At 41.0% G+C, this 21,684-nt stretch overlaps 1 protein-coding gene across 2 annotated transcripts; it reads left to right on the top strand.

Moving 5' to 3' along the window:
• The first annotated feature begins 866 nt into the window (after positions 1 to 866).
• Positions 867 to 20,902, top strand: LOC311247084 (RNA-binding protein, mRNA-processing factor 2a). Of its 2 annotated transcripts, none has more exons than XM_084337394.1 (8): positions 867 to 1,332; positions 3,373 to 3,450; positions 6,830 to 6,868; positions 8,180 to 8,242; positions 9,269 to 9,419; positions 10,376 to 10,485; positions 18,528 to 18,600; positions 19,823 to 20,902. In XM_084337394.1, the coding sequence occupies exons 1-7, from the start codon at positions 1,087 to 1,089 to the stop codon at positions 18,591 to 18,593; spliced, it is 753 nt and encodes a 250-aa protein (XP_084193520.1). In that variant the 5' UTR covers positions 867 to 1,086; the 3' UTR covers positions 18,594 to 18,600; positions 19,823 to 20,902. The 2 variants fall into 2 exon arrangements, with proteins under 2 accessions (XP_084193520.1, XP_084193519.1); XM_084337393.1 differs by having other exon boundaries at positions 869 to 1,332; positions 10,337 to 10,485.
• Positions 20,903 to 21,684: the final 782 nt, after the last annotated feature.

Below are 21,684 nucleotides of genomic sequence, written 5' to 3'. Positions count from 1 at the left end.
TTGTTTTTCATATTCTCTATAACATGTGTCAAAAAATAAACATTCGAAAATATTATTCTCCATGTTCATATTTTAGAAAGCACTGATGCACCTAAATGCATTATCTAGCATAGCCAAATGTTTCCTCCTTCATTAACACCCTCTAACTGTAATTATTTTAGAATTTCGTTGGCTGAATCAATTATCATTAGTAATTATTGTCCTTGTTACCACCCATGTTATAAATTCGGTATATATTTGTATGGTAGACCTAGAATTCCGTATATGTTTTCCAATTATCCCACGTTTTAAATTATATTTTCTATATCGAAATTTGTTGAATGTAGGCTATTGTCGAAAAATATTCCCAATGTTACTGCATTTGGTTACATTCATAATTTACTACATGTTGATTAGTCTAACCTTTTTTATCCAGCTATTAGGAAATTCGACGTGATAAAAATACTCCCCTAAATGAATGTATCAAGGTTATATATAGGGCTACTTAGCATGGTTTGGATTAAATGATTTAGGGCTATGCCATGAAATAAACACATTCGCCTTTTCCTAATTAATAAACAAACTACGTCCCCAATTACTGTATTAATTACAGTACTACAAGTTATAGAAGACAAAATGTTGACTTGTACTTTTAGGCCTATAGTGTATTATGGACGGCCTATAATAATAAAAAAAAATTAAAAAAGAAGGAAAAGAAAAAAGAAAGCGAGATTCTGTTGAGAAAAAAAATCGAAACGATGATAAGGTACAGTATGGGATCATTTCTATTGGTTCTCTGGGTCCCATAGAGAAACCATGCTGTATCTGTGAAGGGGCCGGGTTTCAGAGCAGCTGAGGCGGATCTGGTGTGATTACCGCTCCTCACACACCAGGCTCAGCAGCATAATTGATGACCTAATTGAAAGGACGGAGGAGACGCGCTCCAATGAAAAAGTTGAGGCTACTTGTTCTCCCATCAGAATACAGCAGAGGACATTGATGTGAGCAGAGGGGTTTACGCGCTGCACTTATTTTTCCCTCTTTCACCCCCACAGTGCACATTTCCACTTTCTCACCTTTACTTTAGTTTTGGTTTTCTTTTTATGAATGATTGTCTCTCGCAACATATCCTTGGATACTTCCTCGTTTCTCGCACGAACTCACTTCGGCACATCTTCTTTCCTGAAGTTCAAACGCCACCGAGATATTCTCTGCAACAAACGCACTTCTTGGGGAAAATACCCGACAAGGAAAAACTTCACTATTTCTTCTTCAACTGTCCCCGAAGCAAACGACGACATGAGTCTAAAATCTGACACCGAGCCTAATAACAACGTGTCCATTGAAGAAGAGGTAAGAATAATCTAATTTCGACGTTTATTTCCCTACATGTCCTTGGAACCACCTCCGAGGTGTTGGAACCGACCATGCGGTTATTATGTCATGTCCCAAACGAACCAAAAACACATTTATTGAGTTGTTCGAATTACATAACAACACATGTATCTTTAATTTGGCGTGATACGTTTCTTCGTGACTTGGCATGCCTTCAATTGACTTTTAATTTTATGTTATTCCTCAAATCCATAACCAATGCAAGACATATTATTGCTTGTCTACTTGGCCCACATCAATTATGCGTGGTGTTTTGACTGTTGTTTTTCATTTCCAATTGACGTCTATAAAAGTGTTCACTATATTAAACTAAAGTTGAACCGTACATATTTGACCAGTAAATGGGTTTTTTTTAATAAGCGGAAGCAATGGCGGCCAATGACAATGTCATTTACATTTTAAATAGCCCACCAGAGGGGAATTTCCCCCCATTAAAAGTTTTAAATTCGTATAAAGGGGGTGGGGCGGGCTTCACTGTCCAGTGACTGATGCCTTAACTTTTGTCAGCTATAACGTGCATTGCGATGCTATTATGCAAGATAATTCATGGTATAATTCGTGTCCCCTTTTCAATTGACATTATACCAAAATAAGGGATGGGTCCCTAATTCTGAAATGGTAGGCCTATATGTTTCACAGATGGTTTAGTAATCGGATGTCAAACACCACATAATCTGAATATCTCAACTTGGAAATGATCTACCTCCATTACTTAATCTAAGTAATGTATAGTAAAGTTAGATGAAGTCCAAATGGTTGACTCTTAGTAACATGTCAGGCACAGAAACCATGATGGGGCATTCCACTTTCTCCCGTTTTTCCCAGATTTTTTTTATCTCGTCCATAACAAATGTAGCATGGTAAACGGAATATGAATAGACTGTCAAGATTCGGCCATTAGGATCCATGTCATTCAGTCGGGTCACTCGATAACAATTTTTGTCTTTTCCTTTTGGGCCACGTTTATTTTGTTTCATAATGGAAGGAGTTCCATGTGTCCCACTTATCGTAGTGTCGGATGTCAGCGCAGCGCACATAAACTCCGGGTTTGTCAAGCTGGGTCGACATTCAGCACTGTACGTGCCGACTTGTAAAGGACTCATTCAGCACTGTACGTGCCGACTTGTAAAGGACTCATTCAGCACTGTACGTGCCGACTTGTAAAAGACTCATTCAGCACTGTACGTGTCAACTTGTAAAGGACTCATTCAGCACTGTATGTGCCGACTTGTAAAGGACTCATTCAGCACTATGTGCCGACTTGTAAAGGACTCATTCAGCACTGTACGTGTCAACTTGTAAAGGACTCATTCAGCACTGTATGTGCAGACTTGTAAAGGTCTGAGTGTTGCTGCTGTGCTGCACCTGAAAATGCTGGAGCGCCAGCAGGGTTTGGGCCACAGGTCAAAGGAAGGAAATGGTGTCACGCTGTTGTCCAGCGTTGTTCCTCTGGCAGCCCGTTGTAATGGGGGCCTCCCCACCGAGTGGAGACTAATGGGCCCCCGCACTGCACTGTTTATTTCCTAATCCACACTGGGCTCCTCACAGGACAATTGACTCTGCCTCTTGCTTTGAGTTGACTTCAGATGTCCAACATCCAGCCTTTTGTCTTTGTTTGGGAATGAGTGTCTCATCTTGTTAAAATCTGGATTTGAATAATTTCAGAGTGGGACACTCCATGCACTTTGATTTGAATAGTTACCGTAGTAATTTGTCTTGATATTTTCCAATGGAATTTAGGCCATGAATGTGTACTGTATTGTCCCTGGAAAAATATGTATTGGTCTTGGTGATAATTGACAAGCTTGCACTATTGCTCAAGCTTTTTGTTCCCTTAACTCTAGATCAGCGAATGCTGTTTAGAGGTATATGAGTGTCTTCCCTTTTTTAGATGGGTAATTTAGAAAATGACTTGTCTTGTGTGTAGCATGTTTGTCACCAATTGCTTTTTGATTTCAGGAACAAGATGCACATAAACATGTTTGTTTTTTATTTAAGGTACGAACACTGTTTGTCAGTGGCCTACCAGTTGATATCAAACCAAGAGAACTTTACCTTCTCTTCAGACCTTTCAAGGTAAGCCATACTGCGTTGGATAGTGACTCTCTGAGATGATGCAAGATCACTACTAGGGCTGGGTTTAAAATGTTTGGATAAAATACATTGATTCCACACTAACAAAAGTTTACTTCTTTCAATACCTTATTTTGCTAAACAGTTTATTTTAATTGAACAATAAGCCAAAACTTCTCAAATGCTTCAGTGTTATGCCGATTGGACAATGGCATTGGATATTTTAGATGAGCTGTGCGAGTGCTTATGTGACCTTCATGTGGCAATGTAGTGCATTTATATAAAAATAATTAAGTGTTATTGCAGAATAGCCATTAGCCAAAACAACAAATTATATTGAATGAGGCATCGAACATTTTGCAAGTGGAAGAAAAGAGATGACAGACGAGAAGAAGGCTAACTGGAAAAATCACTTATAGTTTTCCGTGGCCTACTTGTGCTACGGACGTGATTTCGGTCGGTGCTCAAAAAGTATCGAGGTTCGATTAAGGAGAACAAAGTTCATTCTCAGCTGCAGTAAGATATTTCATTGTGCTGTTACAGAATTTGATTAATGAATCATTTGTTGTGGTGCATTAAAATGAATGGGTCTCTCACAATGTTGTATCTTGATCAAGGATCACCAGAGACCTCAAAATACAATAGTATCCCAATACTTGTGTCAAGATAATGATAGGATTTGTGATATGAAAGTCTGTATATAACATTTTGGTAGTTAAATTGGGGCTAGTCAGAATTTAAAATGGCTAAATAACCTCATGAAGTATAGAAACAAATGTGCTCTTTTGAAATGTGCTATCAACAGGAGTTTAGATGTATTGCAATTTTGTATAAGTCAGGTAAACAAATGGGGGGTGTACTTGGTACATTCAAATAAAGTGTTGATACTTTACTCCAGTATATTAAAAGTATTGCAGGAAGAAATATCACAATACTATGCTGTATCGATCCCACCACCACTAGTTGGGATCCAGTAATGTACTGCTCATCGAAGTCTGCTGGTATTTGCATATATGGTAATGAGGCCACATCATTGTTCATTCATGCTTCTGTTTTTGACTGGACTCATCCAATTCCATTCCCTTCCAACCACCTCCTAACTAACCAAATTAGAAGTGGGATCGCTCGCACATGGATGCGCTTGTGGAATGTGTAAATGAGTAGCCCTTGCGATTGGCCAACCATCCCTCCCAGTGACCTACTGTAGCCCCCTCTCAGATGTTCATGCTTCCATTTCCTCTACACAGTTTTCGAACAACATTGTGAAACCACTGGTAATGTTTTGTGGTGCATCATTCTGGCTGCAGACATATAGTGAACAGAGGTACAATGTGGGCAATATTATATATTGTAATCATTTTGCCCGATATTGCAATATAACTTTCATAGTTTTAAATGCTTTCATTTACCCTCAGGCATTAAGCTGGCATTGGATTTCCCATGCAGAATATCTCCATACATTTTAAATCACAGTTGCATTTAAAAAAATATATATAAAAATTATTATAGACTATGTGCATTTACATGAATCCTTGTTTGTTACATGAAAATGTGTTTGCACCAGATTTAGCAGAAGCTATTAGTAATTTCCATCTGTAGTCTATCCAAAACACATGAAATACAAACAGAAAAATAAGTTCACAATGTCCATATTGCAGCCTTTGCACTGTGTAAATTGCATGAATGTGATATGCACTGTTCACCACCGTTATTGTTGACATCCAGTAATCATAGGTCAAATGTAGTTCATACAGTTTATGTGGTTGTTTACTTAATTCATTCAGTGCCAGGGGCCGCTGTTTACCTTACCGTTGAAATGCCATCGCCTTCTAACATGGGGCTATGTGGCTGTATTTGCAGGCCTAAAGCTATATTATGTATTATAGTTATGGATCTAATAATATAGTCGATTGTCATTGAGTTTCTTCCGGTCAAGATGCAAAAAACTGATAATTTTTCCATCCATACATTCCTGTTTTATACCATCGTGAATATGAGTAGTTTCAGGGAGGTCTGGTGTAATTTCCAAAATGCTAGGTAATGGCCGGCAACGTGTATTCTAGTAAAAGCGTTATAATTTCTTCCCTGGACTAGCTATGTTTCATCATGGATGCATGAAGGGGGGGGGGGGGGGTGCTTTGATCGCTACCAACTGAACACGCCCTGATCGCATGAAGGAATTTTTGGATCAATGCAATATTGATACCATATAGTCCTTACCTTGACCAGGATGTGTCTCAAAAAGAATATTCCAATTATCTGATCGCCATTCCAAGTACTGATGTCGACCGTGTTTCCAACGTAATCCAGCCATGAACACGAACCGGGGGTGGGGCGACCCTTGCCGATGCATGCGTTATAAGCGATTGGCTTGCCCGAGTAGTTAGACTCCGGCCGCAGATCGGCCCAGACACCAAGCCACATCGTTTCAAAATTAGAGTGCAATAGCGGCCGCAATGCGGCGGTATTGGCCTTTTGCGATCTCAGACCCATCCCCAGTGATAACACACAGCTGCCTGCATGTTTATGAATGGAAATATCGAATAGAATAAATAACTAGTATACTCGTTGTCGTCCAATGATTGGCGGGCTATAGCGAGTATACACGTCATTGGCAATTAAAGAGTTAATGGAGATTGAATTTGTACTCTAATGCTGGGAAAACACCTTTTTTTTTTCCAGAGCTGATTGTAAATTGTGAGCATAATCTGTTAAAGGAGTTGGCTCCAGATGAGTGAATTCAATTCAAATGTTTTAACAAGATGTCTCCTCGTTTTTTCTAGTTGGTATCAGTTTAGAGTGGGTTTGTATGCGGCACAGTTGACAAGATCCCACCAGCTGTGGCGCTGAATCTGGTTTGGATTGTTGAGATTTAAACACGGAGCAAGTTGTTTAATTTTCCATGGTTGTAAATCGGGATTAGGAGAGGTCCCATCTATCAATATTGTGGTCAGGATAAACTCTCTTACATTTCTGAGGAATTTGCTCATGCTGTAACTAATCCCACTGGTGTATTTAAGTCTGTATAAACAAATGGTTTATTTGGAAAACAATGCTTTATCACTGTTTAATCTAGGTTAAATATGGATACAACTTCTGTCACAGTGGATGCTTTTCTATAGGACTGAAGAAGAAACGCCAACTCTGTGGCTTTATTCCTATTTTAGTCGGATCAATGAAAGTTGCGTTGTTTCAGAGGTATAGCAGTTGTACATCTGTGTGCTGTACAATTATCCATTATAGTCTACTACCCTGCTCAGTCAAAGCTCTCTGCAAACATAAGGAGCAAACCTGCGTGTTTCTCTTCATACGGTGTGAGTTCATGCCTGGCTTCCTGCATGTGACTTCATGGTGGATAATTGGATATCTTTCCTCTCCACAGGGTTATGAAGGGTCACTGATTAAGTTAACATCAAAACAGGTGAGAAGCTTTCCATCACTGTTGAAGAGCAACGGCTTCAGTGCTATATTTGCACTCTTTTTAAATGGCTATGAAGCCTAAAATGTTTGAAGTGTATGTGAAAAAAAGAACATGGAAAAAGAAACTTGGGGACCAGTTTTGATATCGTCCTCATTGTTGTTAATGTGATGAATCAGAAATGACGTCTTGAATTATCGACTAAGCTGGACTCATTCAATGGAATTGCATTGCTAGTGAACAGCTTGGACCCAAGTTTATTGATATTATTAAACACCAACAGGAAATTATGCATCTACAGTTTAAACTTGATGACAAAAACAAACATTATAGAACAGACTACATTTGATTTCATTCCTTCCTTCATATCAGCTATAGGTGCATCTCAATAAATTAGAATATCGAGGAAAAGTTATTTATTTCAGTAATTCAAAAAGTGAAATCTATATAGATTCATTACAGAGTGAAATTTCTTTTAATTTATGATTGTGGCTTACAGCTAATGAGAACCCAAAATTCGGTATCTGAGAATTTGAATATTACATAAGACTAGGTGGCTGGGTGGCGCAGCGGACATTGCACTCGTCACCAACGCCGGTATCGAATCCGGCTGTCTGCGTTGCCTCCGGCTTGGGCCGGCCGTCATACTGACTCATTTGGCAGTCAGCGGGAGGAGAGTCGATGGGTGGTAGTCTGGTCGTTGTAAACAGCGACTCCTACAGGTCGGTCAGGGCGCCTGCACAGCAAAGACAGGAAAATGGTGGGGGCAGTGTGAGCCTCCTACACGTTACTCCTCGCCAATGAGAGTCCGCGCTGGCAGGTGAAAAGATGTGACTGGCTGCCTCCACATGTATTGGAGGGGACATGTGATGGGCTTCTATCCTTACTCCAGTAGGGGGCACATGCGAGCAACGATCAGGACAGGGGAGGGAGAATTGGCATGAGAGGTAAATTGGGATGGGAAAAAAATCTCAGAAAAAGAAAGTAGATAAAAAAAAAAAATTACATAAAGAGATGTATATTACAGCAATGTCCGCCTACTGAAAAGTATATGCACTCAATACTTGGTCGGGGCTCATTTTGCATGAATCACTGCGGTGTGGCACGGAGGCAACTAATATATTTCCTCAATATTCTAATTTATTGAGATGTCCTGTAGATATTGGCATACACTGCAATGGGAAATAAAGTTGGGTCCAAGCTGTTACCTAGTAACGCAATTCTACTGATGGTCTATATTCAGTGGATTATGCTATTAAGATGGTCTTCAGATGGGGGAAGTGGTCTGAGTATATATTGCCTTTTCTCTTACAGCCTGTTGGGTTTGTTACCTTTGACAGTCGGTCTGGAGCCGAAGCTGCGAAAAATTCATTAAATGTAAGCATCCAAACGCACAACATCCATTACCAGGGCTACTGGACCGGTATATGCTTTCCCTTTGGTGTCCAATGCTACTGGATTTAAAAAAATAATCATAATGTTTGTCTATTGTGTTGCATATTTGTGACATTACTTTTTGTCCTGACCTAAAAGGAATGAATGAGAGCAGTCACTGAACAAACTGATCCCGTACAGCCTCTCAAAGCCGACCCATTTTGTCTCTTATAATTCAAGGGCAGGGCCATTTTTGGAAAGAGAGACCAGTATCCTGTAGCCTTACGGTAGTTTACTTTGACCTTGGTACACGTTCTTCTCCATAGTCTTCCTCATTTGCATATCACTGCTTAACTGTTAATTGTACTATAGCCACATTGGTAGTATTATTTGGACACATCTTCTGTAGTGTAACCTCTTCTTTTGGCACCAAGTAGCCACATTGGCAGTATATTAACACTTTTCTCTCATAGCCTTCCTTATATGAGCATCACCTTTTTAGACACCAGCAGGTTTTCACACAAACACATAAACACACACACCAAAATACTACTCACCTGCATGTGGGCACAACGCTTAGGGCACAGAACACAAGCAGGGTCGAGCCACAAACTACACCAAAAGTCTTACCATCGGCCCCTCTCCTAGTCTCCCCCTCCTCTTGGCTAGTGCTCTTGGGTGGGTACCCCCCAATAGCAAAACCTCTTCATTTTGTCATGAAGAAATGGAGATGCTAGCTTGTGCAAATACTTAAGAATGTATTCTTCAGTCTGTCCTTTTTGTAAGCAACGACTGATCTGAACAATATTGGCTTGGTAAAACCATTAATGTGGCAACCAACTAATTTGTGCCATGTGTTACAGAACAGTAGTTAATTCAAAGGAAGTAATGTAATGAAGGATAGATTTTTAAGTATTGAAATGGGGCATTGGAAAGGAGGCCATGTGAGACTATTGAGCTACAGCCCCTCGAAAAACTCAGCCCACCTCCCTTACAATACTGTGTCCCCCTCCTCCGTCTCTCCCCCAGGGAATCCGTTTTGATCCCGAAAGTCCCCAGACCCTGCGCTTAGAGTTTGCTAAAGCCAACACGAAGATGGCAAAGAGTAAGCTGATGGCCACACCGAACCCCACAAATATCCACCCTGCTCTAGGAGCACACTTCATTGCACGGGACCCATGTAAGTTGTACGGCTGCACCACTCTAGGCTCTCATCCACTCTCACCTTCAACACCTTGGCAGTGCCAGTCCATTATTATCCCTTCTCTCTCGGTCTCTCTCTCCATGGACATTGAGGTCAAATGTAGAGCAGGCGGAAATATTTTAGAGGCTAACAAATTAAAAACTAACTCACCCTCCACATGCATGCGTCATCTTGACTGCAAGAGAGCCGTTTCGCTTTATTTTTTCTTTATTTCTTTTCAACAGGGAATTTCCACTATCACAGGGGCTAGCCAACTGCCTCCCTGCTCCCTGCTCTCTGCCCATGCACCTGCTTTGAGTTATTAGGTTTTGGTGAGGGGAACGGAACCTGCCCATTAGTGTTTAATGTCTTGAGGGATTAAATTATTCCAATAGGGGGTTGCATGGATCACATACATTCTTTAGCGACATGTCTGAAACCGTAGATGCTACTGGTCCATTTGTTGATGACTCTTCTTAATGATTTTACAAGCCTGAAGTAGGCTATATGGCAGGTTGCTATAGTAATATGTAGGAGTAAATTAAATCTGTTTCTTCTCTACTAGCTTCTGTTGCGATTATTTACTTGAGGTGAACGGATCAATGTTCTTGTCCCTTTATTCAAGGGGAAATGGTAAGCGTCCAGCCTGATCACATCACGCCTAAATGGACATGGGTAGATGTCAATAACTGACAAATGAATGCTCTATGTCCTTCTGAACTTAAAATTCTAACTTAATATCTTCAGATATGTAGATTTGTCTAAATATGTTCATTAGGAATCCTGTCAATCTTTTGTTCTCTTCCCCCCTTTTATTTCTTTTATTACCTCTGCACATTCTTTCAACACCTTGCCGTGTTAAGTGTTGACAACAATGCAATTCTGTAGCTATTAAAGTTCTCTTACTTGTCCAGATGATATGACAGGGGCAGCACTGATCCCTGCGTCCCCAGACGCCTGGACCCCCTACCCCCTGTACACCACAGAGCTGACCCCAGGCCTGCCCCATGCCGCCTTCACCTACCCAGCCGCAGCCGCAGCAGCTGCAGCCCTCCATGCCCAGGTGAGGGACCAACCAGTGTGTCTCTCTCCCATCTTTTCTATTCCATAAAAGACACATTCAGTTCTGGCAAAGACTGGGAAACTCTAAGTCTACAGATGTCGGCACACAAAGATATTATTTTATGAACGGCCACCTACTTAAGTTGGGGATATTCTTGACTGAAGACATTCCTAGTCAACTAATGGAAGGACCTTGTCGGGGTGGCTGGCTTGTGTAGAGGTTTAAGCACTCTCCTACCACCACAGAGACCTGGGTTAAATTACTGACTGCGGTACCTGTGGCTTGATCAGTCATCCCTACGAACACTGTTCATGGTGGGAAGCCAGTGGAGTACGAGTCCTGGACATTGCAACAGCGACTCCTACTGGTCGGTGCCTGTTCAGCAGGGAGGGGATCTAGGAGATGGCGTGAGCCTCTTGATTTCCCAGTGAACTCCTAGCTGTCGGGTGAAAAGAAGTAGCTGGCGACTCCATGTATCGACGGAAGGTAGCGCAACGACCAGAGGCAATTGGCATAACGACTAAATTGAGGGGATGGGAGCAAATGTAAAGGGCAAAAAAGAGGACCTTGTCAAATCAAATTTATTTGTAAGGCCCGACAACGCACGTTAATGTCCCCATGGGCCGGACACGTCTTCTACGAGTCAAACGGAAACATCACAATAAATAAAGAACAAAACAAACACCATGAAATCCAAAATAAAATTATAAATTAATGCAACTCTCCCAGACATACCCCACATGAAGGTAAGGAAAAACTCACTAAAAACCATGTGTAGGGATGAAACCTTAGACGGGCTGTTCAAGGGGGATCTTCCTTCTTAGATGTCGGTGATGGTAGTGTTGCTATAAAACGGGCAACAGTTGGTAAGTATGTACATACGTGTAATGAAACGCAAATAAGTACATGCAATCATAAGACGCCTGACCAATGGAGCACTCGAAGCATCTGCTCTACCACTATTGAACATGGGGGGGGGGGGGGGGGGGGCAAACATCTGGTTTTGCTCCCCCACTTTTTGATTATATGAAAAATATGATATATCCACCCCCCCCCCCCCATATATAAATCTAACCATAACTACGTAATTTCAATCAAATTAATAATACGCAATGATGACACTTAATAGCACGTTTTTAAGTTTCCAAAGATTGTGTGACCCCCTACATTAATGGTTTGATCCAGTGCCCCACTGTCCCGACTCCCTCGTCATGAGCGTAATGGGAGGCGCTGTTTTTTGAATGCCTGAAGAAAAGTTCACCTCGATATTGGATTTAACATTGGCTTTGTGAGGATTATCCTTCTGCGTTTTACACCAAATGGAGCTAATCATTACGTAAGTCGAACACTGACTGTATACTAAATGCGCAAACAGATTGAAACTGAATATTTATCGTATTGGTGATGCGAGCCGAGCCGCCGTGCTTGGCGTTACCTAACCATTAGCTAGTGAATCTTTCATGAATGAATTAATGAGAACTTTATTTAACAGATTGCAGAATGGTCCAATACAGTACGGCTCAATACATACAATTGTTAAGGGGATGCAGACCAGAGAAAGACGTTTGTCTTGTTTACATCAGGGTCCCCATGTTGATGTGGTCAATCATGATGTTGTTGTTGTTGGCTTGTTGCTGCTGGGGATCGGATGTGAACGGAGGGGCTTCGGGAGGATCGGGAAAGTTATTATTATTATAGTAATTGGCTATCATACTGCAATATAAAGAATGAAAAGTTTATTCAACAGATGGCAGAATGGGTCCAAACAGTACGGCTCAATACATACAATTGTTAAAGGGACTTCATGCAGACCTGGGCCCTATTCCCCGTACCTGGTTCAACTAAGTCGATCAAGAGTCCCATTATCCAGATTCAATTAACCCGATGTTTGAATCCGGGATTTTCCTGTTCCTCGAAGGTGGATTCAGTCTCGTTCATTTGAACCAGACTTGAGACTCCGGATAATTGCGCGCGCCCGCCTCAGCTGAAAAGACGGCAAGTGTCGATAGCAGAAATCCTGATCTTCTAACGGCATTGATTGATTTAAAACTTTATTAACAGATTGCAGAATGGGCGTGCCTGCTGGCAGTATAGGCTTATGGAATGAATAATCAAATGAGATCTTGCTAGCGAAAATAATTAGTTCAGCTCTTTCAGAATAACGATACAAACAAGCCCAAATAGTATATCTAATTGATACGAATTATATCATGAGGATATCTGTATGTGCTTAGGTATTAATATTATGTACTATATAAATACATGGTTATACCAGTGACACCTCATGTTCATCATCAGATAACAGTGCTTGAAAAGATAAATGCATTTTCTCGAATTCATTCATCAAAAACGTCAAAGGCTCATTCAATTTATCGAGTCACGTCACGTCATCAAATCCATCAAACAGCGCATCTCCTCAGATATTTTAATCCCAGTTACAATATCACAATAACGTGTGACACTATCACAGTGATACAATTAAATATTCCACAGATTCAGATTCCTCATAATTCATATCCACAATCCGCGCATAGACGCTTCAGCTTGAATGAAACGCATCCGGGTGCTCCATTAAGCAAATACAAAGCGAAGAATATTAAACTAATCAGAGCCAACACCCGATAGGTTTCATTCATTAAAAATATCCCAGCGGGATTCACATTTGCAATGATCCGTTTAGTCCGTTATTAAAATAACTGTCGCGACTCGCGAGCGCCGTATCCGTATAAATATGACGTGCATTATATAGGACAAAGTAAATTCATAGGCTGAATATGATTTATTATCAGTGTTACTGCAGACATATTATTTTACATTTCAAACTAAGCACAAGAACATAATTCAGAATGGTATAATGCAGATCTAGACTGTGAGAATCATTTCAGGAAACAAGCTGGCATTTCTTTGCAGGGTGTGGCCATGGTTCATCCAGCTAACTGAACTTAACCCTGCTCTCGACCAGGCTCAAACTTTTTGATCTGTTGTCATAGTGATTTAGACAATCGAGCGTCAGGGAATGGAAAGGTCCGGCTTAAGTCAGGCTATGCTGGATATTATCCGGCTAACTCAGTTAGCCAGGTACGGGGAACGGGGCCCTGAGAAAGACGTTTGTCTTGTTTACATCAGGGTCCCCGTGTTGATGTGGTCAATCATGATGTTGTTGTTGTTGGCTTGTTGCTGCTGGGGATCGGATGTGAACGGAGGGGCTTCGGGAGGATCGGGAAAGTTATTATTATAGTAATTGGCTATCATACTGCAATATAAACTTGAGTTTTATAGTAAAGAGCAGCTTTATTGGTCAAGATTGAAGGCTCTATATTGCAGGAAATTGCATGTACAGGTGTTCATTAAATGTAAAAAAAAAAATAAAAAAAATGAGGGGGTCGACCCCCTCCAAACCACCCCTTGCCTGTCTTGCACAGGCAAAAAAGCAAAAAAAAAAGGGACAAAAAAAATCTTGCACCCCCACGTTCAACTATAACTAGGCGGCCATGCATGCAATAGCAACTGGGGTACATAAGAATATTTTGAAAGATTGAAAATAGAGCTGATGACTGATCCATTAAATTTGAGGTATGGGGTGGAGTAGAGGATCGCATCCTCCCGGCCATCACCACGAGACATCTAGTCACAGGGGGACAGGCGTTAGACAGTTTGCGTGTTTGTGATGGGCGGACATAGCAATAGATGCATGTAGTAAGCATTATGTGAATAGAATAGAAGTACTTAACCCAGCAATGAACTAAATTTAGAACGGACATGGTTTAGACGTAGGTCGGACAGAAGACTCTATGAAGCTGATCCATGACCTCAATGGTGCACATTGTGGGGGTAGAACAGCCACTTCAATCTTGGCCATCACCCCAAGACATCCACCACCTTGGTCAACACTACGAGTAGGGCTGAGCCCGAACCTTCGTTCGTTACGTTGGCATTCGAATTCTAAATCAAAATTTGAAATAAAAAAACAAATAAAAAAAATTCTATTTGTGTTTAAACCAATGGGGTTTTTCTTCACAGTTGCAGATAAAGATTAGGCTACACTAATATTATAGTATTAAAAGAAACTGAGTTATATACATTAAAGAAAGTTGATTTAGTTGGGCTGGGGCTTCTCCCTGGGCTGGGGCTGGAAAGTTTATACAATAAAAAAAACTCATTTAATCACTTTATTCAAATTGAGGATAGTTAAAAAAATATTTTTAATTAAAAATCATTTAATTTTATTTATTAAAAACGAAGGTTCAAACGTTCGTTTGAAAAATCCTGACAGTTCGAATCCCAAAAACCCTGTGGTCCCCTCGCAGACTCATTTTCTGACGCTGGGATAATCACAAATGCATGTTTTATGATGGGGTTCGGGGAAAAAAGACGTTACCTTGTCAGCAGGTCCACCAAAACCCTGTCCACTCTTGCTCCAAAGTGTCTCGAGTCAGAACAGGAACAATTTAAATAACGTTAGTTGGCTCTAGGCAATCCCCATTGCCGAACGTTAGTTGGCTCTAGTCTGGAGATAATATTACATCCAACGGCTTGTTTGAAAATACTAGAATCCAACATAGTCTGGTGAAAACACACCTTATGGATGGATCGTCACAGTTTGTCCTCTTCATAATAATCTCCAATAGTTTGCTCTAGGCGATCGCCATTGCCGAACATTAGTTGGCTCTAGTCTGGGGTGCTTTCAACTCGGCGACGGATAATGTTACAGGCTCGGCCGGTTTGACACTAGTATTTTTATGATTTACCAGAAGTGCTGAGTCCAATGTAGTCTGGTGAACGCACCTCATCCATAAGTGTGATCGTTTTGTCCTCTTCATAATAATCTCTAATAGTTCGCTCGCCATTGCATAGGCAGTTTGCAGGCTAGTGGCTACTACTGTGCCCAGCAGTGAGTGAGCAAACGGTTCAAAAGGTAGGCAATACTGTCAACCTTGTCAACCTATCTTCGATCGTCATTTCAATTTGAACACTCGGATGTGCCAGGATCACACAACAAGGTCCGGCGGACTGTTTAGTATAATAATAATAATAAATAAATAAAAACTAGTACTCATTTTTGGTGGAACGCATGGGAGCCAAAAACGAGTATACTCATTTTTGGCATTCAATGAGTTAAGGTTAGACAGTACCCCCTAATAGGCAAAAATAATTTAATAGTTTTCACTATGAAACTTTCCCAGTTTGTTATGTACATATAAACTAAAAGAATATATTGCAACTTTTCTGAATCTTATGTTTGTATATGCAAATGAGGCACATTTGCATGTATCGCCAAGACTCATCACCAACATGGATAATGCCGGATTCAAAAACTTGGTTTCATTTTGTTGATGCATTCAAAACTAAACTTTTTCAATGTCCTTATCAGCCCATACATCAGGAAATACGGTCAACTGTCAAAAAAATAAATCCGCCTAGTTTTGGTATAAAATGTACTATAAACCCGGCTATGAATGATATATCAACAAACCCTTCTGTAATTAGAAGCAGGATATGGATGGGAAGAAATGTGCAAAGTTTGATGTGTAGGTACTAGGGAAATGGAGTTCCATGTCTTTGTAAGTAAAATGCATAACTTGTTTTTCAGAAGACTCCCTCAAAGTTCTGTATTGTATTGTGATCTATGGACACAATCAGATAAAATGAAGTAAAATAAACAACTAATTGTCTGTTCTATATTTTATTGCCGCTAGTTTGAAATAGTTAAGGAGGCAAAATATTAACAATCTCAATATTGTCGAAAAAAGGCGATTTCGGGGGTACTGTCTCGCCTTAACACCACCATCCTCACTCCCACCCATTACACTCACAAATCCCTCTCCCGTTGGCCATCAGCAGTTCCTAGCTTTGGCCCGCTGCTCCCTAGGTGTATGTGCCTGGAGAGCTGGAGGTGTGACTTCATCCTTCTTAATGGATTCCCCTCCCCCTTCTGTCCTCCTGTCAATATGCAACCTCACACACCAAGGTCAATGGGGAAAGGAGGCCCTGTTACTTTCAAGCTCAAGGCTGCATCTTTGTCTGCAGCTTAGTGGGAAAAAAGCACAAGTGAAGCATAGTTTTTTTTTTATCTTTCTCCCATCCAAATTTCGCCTCGCCAATTCTCCCTTCAATTCTCCCCTGTCTCGAACGTTGCTAGACTATGCCTCCCACTGGTCGGCTGCAGTGAGGACCAAGCCTTGCATCACATGTCCCCTCCGGTACACGAGGAGGCAGCTGTTGCATCTTTTCACCTGTACAGCGCAATCTCTCAGTGGCGAGGAGTAACGTGTGGGAGGCTCACGCTGCCCCCGTTACTTCCTGATTCTGCTGTACAGGCGCACCAACCGACCTGTAGGAGTCGCTGTCTACAACATCCAATCCCCACCCACCAGCTTTCCCACCTCTAACACTGCCAATTGTGTTAGTATGAACGACCAGCCAAGCTGGTAGCAACGCCGAGAGCTGGGCTCAAACCCAGCATCTCCTGTGTTAGTGGCGAGCGCCTTGCCCACTGCGCCACTTAGCCGCCCTCAAGTGAAGCATAGTTAAAGAACGATGTGATAACTTTTTGGAAGTATGCATATAATTTAAGCCTTAATCCGCTAAAAACGGTAAACATACTAACCGGCTTTCAATTGCATACATGGTGGCATAAAGCGGCAATGATCATACGCCTCCATCCCATCAGTGTCCATTATAAATTAAAGTTAATGCTGTATACCTGCAACTTATATTTTAAGTTTTTAAGAATTGGTATACAAGAATGCTGTAAGGGGAAGGCTGTGTTTGCCATTGTGTTAACTGAAAAATTAGAGCGACTATCCCGATGGAGAGGAAGTTGCTGGGATTCATTCCATTGTAAGCTAATTGCTGTCTAAATGTAGTACTGGTACAGTAGGCAACAAGGCAGAACTCTAGGCCCTCTGCAGTAATGGAAAATATTTCTCCATTGGGTCATTTTAAGTTCACTGCTGAGTTAACTTCCTCCTGCAATGTAGGAGCGCAGGGGAGTGCTGCACTGCTTAGTAGGAGGCTATTATATGGCCTATTTTCATGGGACAACAGCCTAAGGAATGTAAGGTATTTGCAGGGAGAAATTGTCAGTTGTGACGGCCATCTTTGGAGGTGCCAACTTACTGTCCACGTCCCTGGCTGGAACATAAGCGGTCTGTGTTGCAGCACAAAGAGGGGAAAAGTCTGCTAATTGTAATCTGCTGAAAGATCCCTAAAATGCCCTGAATTCTCTACTCACTGATTCCCTACCCAAGACTGATATGGAAAAGGCAGTCGCAGTATCTCACTGTATAGTTGATACTTCATTGGGCTTATGGTCCAACAACTTCAGCCATGTAAAGAGTTGGAGACGCCTCCTTAGGTAATCAGTACCCCCTGTATGCAGCCTAGCTCATGGTTTAGTCATGGTGTGCTGGGATAGAAGGGCTTCATCAATGCTTAGCCCATGGAAATGTTTAACACATGGAGAGGTTAAACTTGCCTCATTTCCATGCCTGTTAATTACTGGGGACTATTGTCCCCACGAGCTATGTGACCCACATTCCCATGGTTTCAGTGACCAGGACTTAAAGGGATAGTCCACCCGAAGCATCTTTCAAATGTTTTCTAAACGCCTGACCGTTAAAGGACAAAGCATTCTCTATTGGGATGCTCTGTTCACGTACCAGTAGGCAAGGTTTTTGAAAATCTGTTGATTCTTTTAAACCATGTCAATGGCTGAGGATGGACTTGAGGGGTATTCCATATAAATGTAGTTTTAGCTTGTAATTCTACAATTTCCCTAAAATCTATAAAAATTATTTTAGTTGTGAGGAGAATGTAGACATGAAATCTCATTAACTGAGATGGTTGAAAGAATTGTATGACCAGTCATGTTCTATAAAATATTCTTGTTTAATGCAAAGTTGAGCTTGTGATGCAAAACTCAAAATAATGAAAAGATCTTGCTCCATTTTTGGGTAAATGTCTACTTTTGAATAATGACTAACTGAAAGTGCATTTGAGTAGTGTTCTGGAATGTGACCATGTTTTTTTTTTTTCTTTAGATGCGTTGGTACCCTACTCCTTCAGAGACTTCCCAGCCTGGATGGAAGTCCCGGCAGTTTTGTTAGATATTTAGTAAGTAACCTTTGCCCCCACGCACACACAAACTAACTGCTAACCTGATGTGATAAACAAACATTCTAAAACATGTTGGGGGGGGGGGGGGGGGGGGGGGATAATATAGAAAATGTGGTCATTAGATATTTAGTAGTGTTTGGTCTGACTGTGATTTCCCCCCTAACTGCTAAGCCGATGTTCTAAAACATAAAATTATCAAAATGTGATGTTAAATGTCTGCAGTAAAAGGAGATTTGAACAACATTTAGTCCGACAGTGTTTTCCCCTTAACACATTCTGTGCCACGCAGTCTTCCGGGAAACAGCTATGCGATGCCACCCATTAAACCAATGTAGTCCGTCACCTTGTTTGTAGAGCTATAACTATATTCTATATTATAGCTATGCATACAATACTATAGTCGTTTGACACTGGGTTTCTTCCGGTCAAGATTAAAAAAAAAGGAATTTTTCCATCCATACGTTCCCGTTTTATAACGTGGTGAATATGAGTTATTTCGGAATGATCCAGGCCAATTCCTGAGAGGCTGGTTATAAGCCGCAATGTGTATTATACCAAATCCATTCACGTTTTGTCCCTACTCACTCTACAATAAAAAATATGATCGGTATTATGTCCATCATGAATGCATGATCATCACCAACGGAATACGTTATGGAGTAGCGTTACACACATGCTCAGATCGCAATGAAAACATTATTTGATCAACGCAAGATTGATATCATATAGCCCTTACCTTGACTAGGATGTACCCCGAAAAGAATATTCCAATTATCTGATCGCCATTCCAAGTATTGATGTCCATCGTTCCGCCAACACAGAATCCACCACAGGAGTAATGGTTTCTTCTCAATCCGAGCATTGGAACCGCCATACTTGTCTGACAAAGAAAAGTCCGCCCGGACCTATATAATCGACGCACAGCCAAAGACTCAACGTTTCAAAGTATGTGCAATACCGGCCGCATCCTACCAGGCGGCGGTATTGGACTTTTGCGATCTCACTCATTCCCTATGATAACACCAGGCTCCCTGGATGGAATGGGGTATTAAAATCGGGAAAAAACACGTGATTGGCACTCAAAGGTCGGGCGTCAGAAACGTGTAAATCGGTGAATGGCACTGAATGTGTTAACTGATATTGTACAAAAAAGAAATGTGAATGACATTGTATTGGTATAATCACTTGATTGATGACTATTTTCACCCACTTTCTTTAGGCCTCCATGGAAACCAGACCTACTTTGTCCAGTTGAAGTGAGGTTTTTGAAGCTCTTCATTAATTTAATCAGGTTTATTTAATGGACAGATGTGCATTACAAACACAGTATTTATGTCTCCTCCGGATAGTCTCGGAGGGGGTGGGGTGGTCTTGAGTTGAAACCATCTTGCTGTTGAATGACTGGGCTTATGATTCCTCTTTGGCAACTATTGCGGTACAGTCTTAGCACTTCAAAACAAAACAACAAAAAACACCTCATGCAAGCCAAGTAAACTCCATGGATCATACCTGCTGAGAAAAATGTCATGTTGAAGTTATACATTCTTAGTCCTTCCATGGGTTACTGTGGCTCTGGGAGGTTTAGGGGAGTTAAGAGTCGTTGCATGTTAAAGTCTTTTTGGCATGTATTTAGAACGCAGAGTTCTGTGTATCCTAATTTGTTTTTCTTAGTGTTTGTGTTGCCTCTTTACCCGGGCCTAGAAAATGAATCCCATTTTGTTTTCCTGTAGAACCCTGGTCTTGCTTCTGTGAAAGCTAGGCTGTTGTGTAAATGGCTTATCTCGCATGGACCTTGTGAATGCATCCCTGTGTTCTATGACAATCCCTGTCCTTACCTGACTATGTCTGTTAAGAGTATATTTGAGCAAAATACAGTACAAGTATTTTTGTACTTTTTGCGTAATGTATATTTATGCTTTTTCTTTTTGCAACTAAATGAACCTGTATAAGTTGGGTGTTAGTCTCCTGTGTTTTTGGTCCTATAATCCTGTTGGAAGTAGTTTAAAAAGTGCAATTGTATTTTGGCAAGGGGGTATCTGTTAATAAAATAAATGAATAAAGTATTCTGAACGTGGCTCCTGCCATTCTGACTGCTAAATTGAGATTGCTGTAAAATGCTGATCTTTCAGAATGTGAAACGTAATGGATTGCTTTTTTGGGGGGGCGCGCATTTTGAAATGGGCACCAGGATTAGTGATGGAGGAATTTAAGTTTGGTTTAGAATATATGTTTGTTATCTGCTGTGCATAAGATGTACAAATAATTCCCATCTTATGAATAAAACAAGCGAGTGAATGCATTGTTTTTTTTCTGTAGTCAATCATTGTAGCGTGTCAATGGCTGGTATTAATTATCTGGGCAAAAATCAAGTTAATACTGTACATGTTTTTTATTCAGTACGCCATGTCACAAATACATTCTAGACATTAGATGTTAACAAGTCAATAATTCATGCTGACTCTTAATTTGAAATGCGCTATTGCATTAGTGTCTCGTGGCATGAGTGGAACTAACCTCCACACTCTGCCCTCATAAGTTGTTAAACTGTTCTGCTCAACCAACCATGATGGCCTCCCAAGGGACTCCTTAAGTGGCCACTCTCAATAGGACCAGCTGCTTAATTATAGAGGGTGGAGCAGTAGCAGCACTGGTGGTTGCTTGTGAACTTATGGTCTGCGGAATGTTATTGTGGTTATTCTTTGAAATGGAAGTAGTTCATAATCAAGTCAATTATATTAGATTTTGTGATCAATACTTATGGGTTGCATTTATTTGTGGCCTTTGACTGTATAAACATATAAACTGTCAATTTAACTGCACTAAATTTTGGGTTCCATTATAAAGGGAGGTTCACGTGTCACGGACATTGTCTAATATAGAAGCAGTTTGCCCCCAGTAAGGATTTATAATAATAATGACTTGGATTTATATAGCGCTCTTCACTGACCCAGAGCGCTTCACAGAGTCCATTATTCGTTCATACACAGTCATACCGGTGGTGGTAAGCTACAATTGCAGCCAGAGCTGCCCTGAGGCAGACTCACGGAAGCGTGGCAAATAATCAACGCCTACGGCCCCTCC

This window comes from Notolepis coatsorum (assembly GCF_963971535.1).
Source record: "Notolepis coatsorum genome assembly, chromosome: 20".
Classification (NCBI taxonomy): domain Eukaryota; kingdom Metazoa; phylum Chordata; class Actinopteri; order Aulopiformes; family Paralepididae; genus Notolepis; species Notolepis coatsorum.
Note: the sequence above shows the minus strand (reverse complement) of the source record. Positions and strands in the feature narration are given on the sequence as shown.

What these genes read in the sequence shown, in the direction of transcription:
- LOC311247084 (XM_084337393.1), top strand. Translation starts at nt 1,087, where the DNA reads ATGATTGTCTCTCGCAACATATCCTTGGATACTTCCTCGTTTCTCGCA. An exon ending in TTCTCTTCAGACCTTTCAAG is followed by an intron (nt 3,451 to 6,829) that starts GTAAGCCATACT and finishes TCCTCTCCACAG; the next exon opens with GGTTATGAAGGGTCACTGAT. An exon ending in CTGCGAAAAATTCATTAAAT is followed by an intron (nt 8,243 to 9,268) that starts GTAAGCATCCAA and finishes TCTCTCCCCCAG; the next exon opens with GGAATCCGTTTTGATCCCGA.